We start from the raw sequence: 11,323 nt of genomic DNA on the forward strand, positions 1-11,323 counted from the left end.
AAAACAAGCCTTATAGAATTCTTTTATTCAGTACGTGAAAAAGTTAAGTGCTGTTATCAGAGTCATCATGGACTTCGTCAATTTTAACCGCAACCTTCGCTTTCTTCATTTTTTCTACAATTTGTTCCAACTGGTTTGACACTTCCTCTAACAATTCTTTCGTTTCTTCCCAGTTGTGTTTCTTAACCGCTGCTGTCGCAGCGTTTAAATTGAGTTTGACCGAACTTATGATAGTATTAGCCGGATCTATTTCCTCTTCAAGCACGACATCGCCCAATTTTCTGCACACATTTAAAACATACAAACAAGTTTTCGGGTCTTTGTCCCACGACCCTTGGGTGTATCCCCTGTAGGCCCTTTGCAGTCGCTGGGCCCTAAGTAACAAAACCGGCGCTAAACTGGCATACAACTCCCAGACTGGCCCATTGCTGGGATACAACCCTGCAACTCTCCCCAACAACTCCCGGATTTTTTGCAAAAACTTCCTCGCGGAATTCCCTTCAGAATCAGTGGCGTCGTTACAAACACTATACACAAGAATATTCAAAGCTTCCACATTTAAATACTTTTCTTTCAAATCGATTATGCGATGGTAGGCGCGGATTACATCCGAATAATTCGAGATATCACAGCTGATTAGAAGCAAATTTTCCCAGACTTTCCAATTGTCGAAGTTGCACTTCAAGGCTTCCAGGATGGCTTGGTGTGCGCTGCGGTTGTTTCCCAGTTTGATGTAGGCTTGGGCTAGGTTGTTCCAAGCCTCAAAACCGTCAGGTTCTAGGGTGGTGTAGCGGCGGTAGGCTGTTGCTGCCGTTTGCCAGTTTTCTATTTGCAAGGCTGCGAAACCTAAACCTAGCCAAATGTTGGCTTGGAGAGGGTTTATGCTGAGAGATTTCTCAAAATGTGGAATGCATTCTTCGTATTTTCTGCGTGCGAATAAAAAGCGCCCCCAGTGTCTTTGCGCCCGGTGGCTGCGCTTCTTGGACATCTCCCAGGCTGTTTCGTAACATGTTACATCGTCAGTCGCGTCACCTTAAAGAAATACAAAAATTAAATGAAAGCAATTGAGTAAATCAGATTTTAATTCATTTTTGGAATCTAATTTAAAATCGCAAGAAGCATCAGGAACTTTTGAACTGATGACATTTGGCGTTAGTTTTACGAAATGTGTTTTTTTTTTGTTTAAATACGTGCTAAATGGCTCGAGAAAGACAAAAACAATGTCATTTTTAGGTCCGATTAAACAAAATCTCAAGAAAAATACATTCGAAAAAGGTAAAAATAATGAAATTGAACATTAAAAACAAAAATCACGACGTAATCATTTAAATAGAGCAATATATTAACAAAAAAATTAAAAACAAACCTAGAAGGCACATTAACTTCACCGTCGGCTTCACCTCAAGCTGCTGCCTAATAACTTCAGCCGCCTTTTCCCTCATTTTCAAAATATTGTAACAAATAATAACTTCCTCCCACAACTGAATTCTCAAATAAACATCCAAACTGTTTTTCACCAAACCAAAATTAAGCAAAATATCGGCATACTCTGCTTGGACTTTCCAAATGGGCAGCATTGCCGTCCCGAAAACATCACCCACTCTATTACTTGCCGGCGGCTCCTCCTTTGTGAAATTACTGATAATGTCCTCACACTGCTTCAAACACCTTTCAATAGTCCTCTTATTATTGGACTCTAACTGACAGCGCAACAACAATGCCATCACACGCACTGTGTACGTGTTCTTCTGGCTCAGAATCATCTCAATGAAGGGTAGAATCTCCTCACTTTGCAGCTCATCAGAGGGACTAGAAATCATTTTCTTGCGTATGATTGTTAGAATCAGTTTTTGCTCAGCATTGGGCAATTTTGCCGAATCGGACTCTTCCGAAAATGTGACTTGGTCCAATCTAACGTCGTCATTGAGACTGAAATTTTGCGGCACAACAATATCGTCAATTTCAGGCCGTTTTATTTCGTCTTGATCGGCTAGTGTGACTTTTACAGTAAGTTGTGCCAATTCATCGGTTTGAAATTTCGTTCTTTTGCCTAATTTACCGACAAAATCGTACGCCAGTCCTAACACATCACACGCCGACGTGATGTGGTCTTGAGCTTTGGTGATGTGGCGGAATTTGAGGTACATTTGGGCCAGTTCTGTATTAAGCTCAGCTTTCAAAACACCTAAAATTCAGTCAATTACAAAGAACTGGTGCAAGAAAACGCACCTTTTAGCGGTTGTTCTTGGAGCAGTTTGTGGAGACGGTCGGCGTTTGATAACAAAGAGGGGCTCAAGTCGTCTAGAACGTCCTGGTGTATCATCAAAGCCCGGCAACACCACCACAAGTTGACCAAAGTGTTGACGACACAACAATCAAATATGAACTCAGAAACGGCCAAAAGGGCCGGATTTTTCGTATTAACGTTGATGTCTTCGCCGTTCATGGCCAACCGACTGGCGAAATCAAACGACTTGAACTTGTCTTTGGCCAGGAATTCGTCAATCACTTTGGGGATGGGGGGCCCGGTAAAGTTGCATTGGACGAAGTAAGTGAAGCACGCAATCCCAAAAATGAGGTACTCCTCCCGCTCTTGGTCACTTTTCGAGTTGAAAAAGTCCTTAATCAGCGCATTGTTCGCATACAACACGAGAATGTCATCCCAGTATTTTTCGCGCAAAACCAAACTAACCCACTCTTCTGTGCCACCGTCCTGGACTTTGTGGGTCTTCGAATGAAGATGAAACTTCTTAATCAAATCGTAAACCTCCCCCATTGTTAACAATTCTTGTTCACATGTTCACAGGTTAAATTAACCTCGAAAAGTGGGCAGTTGCACCACTAGCGGCTAGCCCCTGCCGGTCTACAAATGTTCGCTCAGTCGAAATGTTGCGAGCGAGGTCGGAACAGTACGAACGGAGACCATAACGGACTTCTCATTTCAGCTGGGCATATTGGAATAGTGGTTTTTATGGAAATATGTTGCGCGTGGCTGGGGCTTCGCCCCAGTTAACTAAAAGGAAACAAACCCCACGACCAATTAAACTCGAAAACGTGGAACTCGAAACGTGGAATAGTGTTTATGTTTATGAACTGTACGCCACCCTAGCTCCATAAAAAAACACTATACGCGCTATCAGTGTGACGTAGACATTTGAGGTAGGTCAGCACCTTAAAGCTAAACAATCGCCATTTTCAATGCTTTTCTTATGGGCATTTAAAAGTTTTTCGTATTTCTTTAATGCTAGAAGTGTAGGAACATTACTTTTACAGAGAAATGATAGCTATGAAAAATGCAATGTCGTTTCTTAAAGATTTTAGCAACTGAGCTAATATTTCTGTAAGTTGAACACATAAATCCTTTTCTAACCTAACTTTTTTCAAACTTCAAAATTCAGTTTTTCTTAATTTGGACATCATATTGATGTAAATTATTATGTGGCCTTTTAAAACTGAGGGAAAAATGGTTTGCCACACTAATGACATTGGATTTCTTCTGAATGACGAATTCATGGGGTGCAACCGGCGCAACCCCAATAAACGGGTTGTTTTCTGTCCCCCTCCCCCATCACGAGGGATGAATAGCAGGTATACGAGGGTAGAGGGTTCAGGCACATACATGGTTGAAAGTAGTACGGGTTGTGAGTTCTGTGCTTCTTTCGTGAGTGTCTTTTGTTATCGTGTTTTTTCCGATCGTTCTCCATATCTTCGTGTTCTTGAATTTTTAAAATTCTGTTTTTCCAAGACATTATCTCATTTTTGTGGTACATCATTAGGTATGATTTGTGAATAATATTTTGTTGCGATACTTTGATAGTTCATGTGTAGTAGGTTTTTACATCACAACTATGGGAATGTGTTGGGCTCCAGATTGCAAACACTATAGTACTCGCGATAAATGCCATTTTTTTAGTTTTCCTAAGTCGGGAAAAGAACGAGCACTATGGAAAAAATTGTTGAGGTAATTTTTAATAGATGTTTTGATATTAATTTTTAATTGCTTGTTTCATTGTTAAATGTAGAAGAGATGTAGAACCCGGACCAGGAGCCTACGTTTGCAGCTGCCATTTTCGGGATGGAAGAAAGGAAAATGGTCCTGAATTATTTTTGCACAATATCGCAAAAAGAGCCTATTTTCAAGTGGAATCTCCAGAAAAAAAAAAGATGAAAAAACAAGGACTCCCTTCTTGTTCTAGTTCCGCTGAATCATTAAGGTAAAAAGTGAATCCTAGTTTTAAATTGATTTACAATTTGATCATTTGAATAGTGTTGATATACCGGAAGAAACAGTACCATCGACAATGAATTTAGAGGAAGTGCCATCGACGTCTACAGCCGTAGTTGCAGCACCAGCAGATATAATTCAAGATGCTCCGTTAGAATCTATGGGTGTGCAAGCACCCTTGGTGTCACATGCGGCTCTTGAAGCAGAAATGTATTTTCTCAAAAAGGAAAATGCTGAACTTAAAGCAAAAATACAATATCTGACAGTACGATTTTGCTATGAAAATGTTCAAGGAAATGACAAACTCATTGTTTTATATACCGGTCTTCCCAATAGCCAGATTTTCGAAGCATTGTTTCACTTAATCGAAAAGTTGGACATAAAATATTACCACAAATGGACAGTCCAAAAGTTAACTAGAATTGACCAACTCTTTTTAACCCTAGTAAAATTACGACTCAATTTCCCTCAACTTGATTTGGCGCAACGCTTTGGGGTTGCCCAAAGCACAGTTTCTAATATTATTTTAACATTTGTCCATGTAATATATGAAATTTTATATAAACAGTTTATGACGACAATGCCTTCGCGCGAAAAAAATAAATCTTGCTTGCCAACATGTTTTAGCAATTTTACTAATTGTAGAGCAGTTCTAGATTGTACCGAAATTTTCACTGTGGTATCACGTAAGTCTATGTCAACACAGAAATTAACATATAGTACTTACAAACATCATAATACTTTCAAAGGGCTAATTGGAGTTGCACCCAATGGTGTCATCACATTTGTAAGTGATTTATACGTGGGATCAACTTCTGATCAAAAAGTTGTTTTAAATTGTGGAATAATCGACATGTTAAAAACTGGAGATATGATTTTAGCCGATAAGGGATTTTTGATCCAAAATATTCTGCCACCAGGGGTCACTTTGAATATTCCACCTTTTTTATCAAATGTCCAATTTACACCAGAGCAAGTTAAGTGTACCGAAAATATTGCACGTGCAAGAATACACGTCGAAAGGGCAATACGCCGATTAAAATGTTATCATATTTTAAATTTTTTGCCAGAGTCTTTGTGCCACTATGGAGATATTGTTTTTAAAGCGACTGCCGCTTTAACAAACCTCCAATTTCCATTAATTAAAGAGGTAGCAGAATTGTTTCAGGATTGTGATGATTAAAATAATGTAAAATAAAAACCATCTATTTATATACAGTTTATTATTGTGAAATAAAGGAAATATATTGGTCAAGATAAAATTCTTTTAAAATATTGATATTTTCTGACCACCCCGGATCTTTTTCAATTTGAAATATCTCTGTGCACTTTGGTGTCCACACGACAAAGTAGCAGATACTTCGACCAGTGATGTGCATTTGCCCCTGTACTTGGTGGTAATAATTGTGATTGCTGTTAAGATTAATGTCCTCATTTTCATCCCTCCAATAAAAATATTTTTTATCCTTCAGGGCTTCAGACAAACTGTCAGTGTCCCTATATTTATATGGGCATTTAATTTCGAGAATCCCATCTTCTTCCACTAATCCATCAGGACTTGCTCCCAAAAAGCCTGATTCTTCCAACCTACAAAAAAAAGTAATATTACATTATTCATCTAAGTTATACGTGTTAATTATTTTCGACCTACCAAAATCCCGTCTCTTGGACTTTAAGATTCGTCGCTTCTTCAAATTCTCTGAGCGCTGTCTTCTCGTGGGTCTTACCCCACTGCACAGCAGCAACCCTGTCAAGCGAATAGCCTTCCGCCAAATTTTTAAATAAAGAGGGTGGGAATCTTCGTCTACTGCAAGCAGATAGTACCATGCCAAACCTGCTGGCCGTTAAACGATGTTTCCTTGCTACATGCCAATTTTCGTTAACATGTTGGCCCCGAGTGCACGCCTCAACCAGTTTAATGCGTGCCTCATCTATTCTGCACTTCTCCAAAAGAAACTTTTGTTTGTCTATGGCCTGCACGTATTCTAAGCTTTGTAGAATTTCTTCGATATCTGCAATAATTTTTCTGGCTTCTTCACTTGCTTCTGGTCTTAGGAGCCAAGTGAAGCCCACCACATTCGTGACGCCTATTTCGGCACGGAACTGAATAATTTCGTCCTCAGTAGAGGACCTAGACAGTGCCGTATAGTTTGATAATTTCGGCTTGTAAACATCAGCTAACTTAATGACTTCTGTTTGTGGTGTTGTTTTTGATGGGGCACTCCACTGACACTCAATGTCAGTAGCACTTACATTATAATGAGCATAATATAATGCTGCAGCCATATGATGGCAAGCCACGTTGCCCCTTGGGCAGGTACAATGTGCCGTCTTAACCCCTTCTTCTAGGTCATATGAAATCTAAAACACACTTTGTAGAAGAAATGTCTAACAGTTAAATAAATACAAACCTCCACAGTATAATTTAGCTTTTTCATGCTCGGTAGAACTTCTGCAGAAATTCTCATCGGTTGTACTGTGCCATCAAACCTAAATTTGGTGACGTGACCGCTGGTAAAAGCATTTTCTCCCCGAACTAAAAAGCGATTACCGTCCCCAAAAAATTTCGCAATAAAGTGAAACTTAACAATGTGCTTTTCTGCCACTAAAATGCATAAATATAATAGTTTCTCAAAGTATAATTAAAGCTTACTCACTTTCTCACCGACAACGTGGTTCCCTGTATTCTTTTATAAAGTTCGTATTTTCACAAAAAGTCACTTCTAAATTAAATTAAAGTCTCTAGTGGCACAAATTACACCCGCTGCAGCTATTTGACACGTTATTAACGCACAAACACAACCAAAAAACCGAAAAACGTATTACACCACATGTAAAAGACTGGTTGTTTAGCTTTGAGCAACTGACCTACCGTAATAAGAGTGGGGAGGTGACGTCACGACTGATAGCGCGTATTCCACGTTTCGAGTTCCACGTTTTCGAGTTTAATTGGTCGTGGGGTTTGTTTCCTTTTAGTTAACTGGGGCGAAGCCCCAGCCACGCGCAACATATTTCCATAAAAACCACTATTCCAATATGCCCAGCTGAAATGAGAAGTCCGTTATGGTCTCCGTTCGTACTGTTCCGACCTCGCTCGCAACATTTCGACTGAGCGAACATTTGTAGACCGGCAGGGGCTAGCCGCTAGTAGTTGCACCAACCCGTTCCCCCAGTTTCGGTTGGCTCCCCTTTCGAAATCTGTCATCACACCGGTTGTCAATTCAGATCCTAGTATAAAAATAGTAATAATTTATTCAGCAAAACGTAATTTTCCCACATCCGAATGAAATGGCATCCGTTTTAGAACAGTTTGTGACGACTGTTAGGACCCTCTCATCCCATGGTTTGTACCCGAATCGGGCAAATTCCCGTACGAAATGTGTGAATGAGGTTATGTTTGCAGGAAACTATAAAGTTCTTTGTGAATATTTAAGTAAATCGTCGGATATCCTCCTGAAAAACACGCAGCACTTGGACAACGTGCTCGAGACGCTCGATCTGCAGCAGCACTCGCTCGGCTATTTGGTGGTGTTATGCGCTAAATTTAATTCAACAGTCCCAGCTAATACGCCAGACAATCGGTTTGCACAAGTGCAAGAGTTTATCCATGGCTGTAACGGAGAGCAGATCAGACTGGCCCCCGACACTTGTACTGACTGGGCGGGAGTGTGGCCAGTTTTTTAATAGTCTGGTTTCAGTTGCTGAATTATGCCACTCTCTAACAAATTATCTAGTTGAGCAGAAGCAACCCATGAAAGGGATTCTCCTCTTACGAAAGGCCATTTCGAAGTTGCGGTTCTTCGATTCGCAGTTAACTTCGATCCATGCTGATCTGTGCCAGTTGTGCTTATTGGCAAAGTGCTTTAAGCCTGCTCTAGAAATTTTAGATACTGATATTACTGGAATTTGCCAAGAGGTAACCTAAACAATGCGGAACTACAATTTTTGGCTTATTTTTTAGATTGTTCATAATCCTAATGGGGCCCAATTTGAAGCAAAATATTTTTTATTGTATTACTATTATGGCGGAATGATTTATTTAGCTGTGAGAAATTTGGATCGTGCTTTGTATTTCTTTGAGGTAGCTATAACAACCCCAGCACATGCTGTTTCTCATATTATGCTCGAGGCATACAAGAAGTACATTATAGTTTCACTTTTATTACATGGAAAAGTGAGTTTTTGTATTTTGTGAAGAAAATGTTTCTATTTTAATCGAGTTTTAGATACAACCAGTGCCTAAATATGCTTCACAAGTGGTTACTCGGTTTATCAAACCATTATCTCAGCCTTATAATGATTTAGCAAATTCTTTCACTTCAAACAACACAGCGGATTTGAATGCTGTACTTAACAAACATAGAGAGGTAATCAATTTTTTTTTGTGATAATATTTTAGTTGTATTTCTGGTTTTAAGGCATTCACCAGGGATCACAATTTAGGTCTTGTAAAACAGGTATCCTCAGTGCTTTACAAGAAAAACATTCAAAGGCTGACGAAAACCTTCTTAACGTTAAGTTTGTCAGATGTGGCGAGCCGAGTCGGATTGCCTGGCCCTTCGGATGCCGAGCGCTACATTTTACACATGGTAAAAAATTCTAAATTGCGCAAATTTTTTTACGGTGGTTTTTTGATAACTACCTCTTTTATTTCCTGAATCACATTTTTGTATCAAAAGAACACACAAATAATGTTAAGAAATATGCGTGATAAAGGTGAGCTTGACAGGACCGTTTTTAGCTAAATTTGTGCCCTTCTTCAAGTCTCAATATTTGAAAGGAAAGTAATAGTTTTTAGCTAATTATACTCTGGTAATTTATTAAAATTTGTTAAGATTGTTATGAATCTTGTAAACACGTTAACTTCTTTTTAAAATTAGTTGTCCGATTAAATTTTAACTGTCTTGTAAAACTGTAGGTCACTGTTGTAACAGCTTTTCTTTAGCAAGTTACGTTATTTTTTGGGTTAAAATGAATTTTTCTCAATTTTTTGATAGAGGTAAGCCAACATAAAGTAAAACACAATAGTGCATTTTTTTTAAAGGTAACATTGTGAAAAAATGCTCTGAAATATTTTCAGATCGAAGATCAGCAAATCTACGCCACGATAAACCAAAAAGACGGAATGGTTGTGTTTAGAGACGAGCCTGAGAAATACGGGGGCCCAGACGTGCTGAAAAGCCTAGAAGCTCAACTAGCAATTTGTATGGAACTTGACAAACAAATCCTTGCAATGGACGAAGACATCCAAGTGAATCCCGTCTACGTGAAGAAGTCGAGCGGTGTACAAGACGAGGAGCAGCCCAGCAAAAGTACATACGCGATGTAAAAATTTCAGTTGCTCAGTGTTATCAGTTTTCATTTTGTACACTTGAAATATTTAAGCTTTTTCATGAAGAAAGGGAAACGTCAGCTCATTAACTTGTAATCGAAATTATAACATTATAAACACTGTGTGTTTTTGTAGTTTAATACCATTTCTCAGAGACGTGTACATTATTTATTTTGTGTTTCTTTAAGTAATAACAATTCGAGATTTACATTGTACTGAGGTTATTTACAATAAAATACTGATATACTTGCTACATCAGTATATTTCGGAACGTGGCATCACAACTTTACAAACTCCAAAATACTATCAATATCACCGAGTACTTCTTCTAAGGCTTTGTGTGAACGTCCGTCGAAAAACCGCACTCCTTCGACTTCGTTCTCCACTTCTTCTTTCTGTTTTAAGTGTTCAGGCCAAGCGCACTGTTCGAAATAACCAGGACAGTCTGGAGGCTCGTAAACCCTTTGTTCACGTCGTGCGAAACATTCGTCTTTAGGAAGAGTAAAAAAATATTTCAAGTGGAACAAACCGCGCAACGGCTTGTAATTAAATATCGAAAACCCTTCCAGGAGTAAAACTTCCAAATTTAAGCCTTTTATCTTTTCAATAACCGCGCTCTTCAACTCTTCTAAGCTCCTGATTTTTTTAAACCCGTTACGAGTTGTGGTGTCACCACCTAGCGGTTCTTTACTTTTTATCATTTCGTGTATATCACGATTCATTTTTTCCATATCAAGGCTTGATAAAATATCGAAGTTGATGTGGTTTAATTCTGGGATCCACACGTGTCGCGGATCATCAACACCGAGAAAATAATCGTCCTGTGAAACTAATTTGCTGTTGGGCAGTAATTGGTTTAGTTCGTTGGCTAGTGTGGTTTTGCCCCCGCAAGTTACACCGCTAATCCCTATTATAAGGATTTTGTCCGACATTATGGTGATTTTGAATTAAAAAATCACGTGTTAGGGGAAGCACAGCTGGCGGTAAAAAATACAAACAGATTTAAATTATGCAATTATTCGTACTTACCAACGTTTGGAAATGCGGGAAATTTGCAATTTCTCAAAAGAACTGCATCAAAAGGATCATTTGCGCAGCGAGAGTGAGGTTATATCGATTATTTCATAATCTTTAGCGTAATTACCATCTCGTCATTTCGCAATTATTTACAAAATATGAGTGTAATTTAAAAGGAACCGGTCTTACATCAGCATTTAAAAATAACTATTGTAAAGTCACGTCTCCTGTAATTAGGCTGATGAATGGTGTAAGTTTTTTTTTAATGAGAAGAAAAAATAAAAAAGATTTCTTGTTTTATTATAAAATTCCCCCCCCCCCACGTAGTCACTGTAGCGTAATATTTATTTCATTTTTTGAGAAAAATAAAAATTCGTAGAAAACAGCGGATTCGGTAATTTACCGGTTGGATAAGTGCAAAAAGATGCAATGCGATTGGTTCATTTTGCGTTAATTTTTTAAGCCGCCATCTGATTGGTGTTTTGCATCAGAAATGATAATTAAATGTATACTACCACTTGCTTGTTGCTATAGGGTTTAAAAATTGCGGTGATCAACGAATTTTGTTCCTTAATTTACATTTTGCATGTAAATATACAAAATATGTAAACCTATTATGTAGGTTCTAAAACACGCACTCACCTTTAGCCTCCATAACTGCACATTTAAATTCAAGAAAGCCTAAAACTGGGAAAACAACGGTGTATAACTAAAATTTTTAAATCTTTAGTAAAAAAATAATAGGGGAA

The 11,323-nt window shown here is 38.5% G+C and overlaps 5 protein-coding genes across 9 annotated transcripts; 2 read left to right on the top strand and 3 right to left on the bottom strand.

Annotated features, from left to right (window-relative positions):
* Nucleotides 1–9: 9 nt before the first annotated feature.
* Nucleotides 10–3,091, bottom strand: LOC659427 (uncharacterized protein). The gene is made up of 3 exons (XM_015977627.2): nt 2,230–3,091; nt 1,367–2,185; nt 10–1,032 (listed from the first exon to the last, which is right to left on the bottom strand). The coding sequence occupies exons 1-3, from the start codon at nt 2,774–2,776 to the stop codon at nt 44–46; spliced, it is 2,355 nt and encodes a 784-aa protein (XP_015833113.1). The 5' UTR covers nt 2,777–3,091; the 3' UTR covers nt 10–43.
* Nucleotides 3,092–3,119: 28 nt separating this feature from the next.
* On the top strand, nt 3,120–5,439 carry LOC135265904 (uncharacterized). 3 transcript variants are annotated; one of them, XM_064356268.1, is made up of 6 exons: nt 3,120–3,340; nt 3,399–3,776; nt 3,829–3,961; nt 4,023–4,214; nt 4,268–4,911; nt 4,975–5,439. In XM_064356268.1, exons 2-6 carry the CDS (start codon nt 3,437–3,439, stop codon nt 5,406–5,408), a joined length of 1,743 nt encoding a protein of 580 aa, XP_064212338.1. In that variant the 5' UTR covers nt 3,120–3,340; nt 3,399–3,436; the 3' UTR covers nt 5,409–5,439. The 3 variants fall into 3 exon arrangements, 1 of the variants encoding a protein (XP_064212338.1); XR_010333762.1 differs by having other exon boundaries at nt 3,832–3,961; nt 4,268–5,439; XR_010333763.1 differs by having other exon boundaries at nt 3,399–3,588; nt 3,832–3,961; nt 4,268–5,439.
* Nucleotides 5,432–7,152, bottom strand: LOC135265914 (uncharacterized). Of its 2 annotated transcripts, XM_064356306.1 has the most exons (5): nt 6,883–7,152; nt 6,814–6,830; nt 6,637–6,761; nt 5,877–6,586; nt 5,432–5,812 (listed from the first exon to the last, which is right to left on the bottom strand). In XM_064356306.1, the coding sequence occupies exons 3-5, from the start codon at nt 6,691–6,693 to the stop codon at nt 5,449–5,451; spliced, it is 1,131 nt and encodes a 376-aa protein (XP_064212376.1). In that variant the 5' UTR covers nt 6,694–6,761; nt 6,814–6,830; nt 6,883–7,152; the 3' UTR covers nt 5,432–5,448. The 2 variants fall into 2 exon arrangements, with proteins under 2 accessions (XP_064212376.1, XP_064212371.1); XM_064356301.1 differs by having other exon boundaries at nt 6,637–6,830.
* A 76-nt stretch (nt 7,153–7,228) lies between these two features.
* CSN3 (COP9 signalosome subunit 3) lies at nt 7,229–9,810 on the top strand. Of its 2 annotated transcripts, XM_965668.5 has the most exons (7): nt 7,234–7,568; nt 7,629–7,874; nt 7,924–8,141; nt 8,187–8,399; nt 8,452–8,592; nt 8,644–8,814; nt 9,306–9,810. In XM_965668.5, the coding sequence occupies exons 1-7, from the start codon at nt 7,514–7,516 to the stop codon at nt 9,552–9,554; spliced, it is 1,293 nt and encodes a 430-aa protein (XP_970761.1). In that variant the 5' UTR covers nt 7,234–7,513; the 3' UTR covers nt 9,555–9,810. The 2 variants fall into 2 exon arrangements, with proteins under 2 accessions (XP_064212365.1, XP_970761.1); XM_064356295.1 differs by having other exon boundaries at nt 7,229–7,874.
* Nucleotides 9,712–10,844, bottom strand: LOC659283 (uncharacterized protein). The gene is made up of 2 exons (XM_965608.4): nt 10,587–10,844; nt 9,712–10,534 (listed from the first exon to the last, which is right to left on the bottom strand). The coding sequence occupies exon 2, from the start codon at nt 10,487–10,489 to the stop codon at nt 9,836–9,838; it is 654 nt and encodes a 217-aa protein (XP_970701.1). The 5' UTR covers nt 10,490–10,534; nt 10,587–10,844; the 3' UTR covers nt 9,712–9,835.
* Nucleotides 10,845–11,323: the final 479 nt, after the last annotated feature.

This window comes from Tribolium castaneum, chromosome 1 (assembly GCF_031307605.1).
Source record: "Tribolium castaneum strain GA2 chromosome 1, icTriCast1.1, whole genome shotgun sequence".
In the NCBI taxonomy this organism is placed as follows: Eukaryota; Metazoa; Arthropoda; class Insecta; order Coleoptera; family Tenebrionidae; genus Tribolium; species Tribolium castaneum.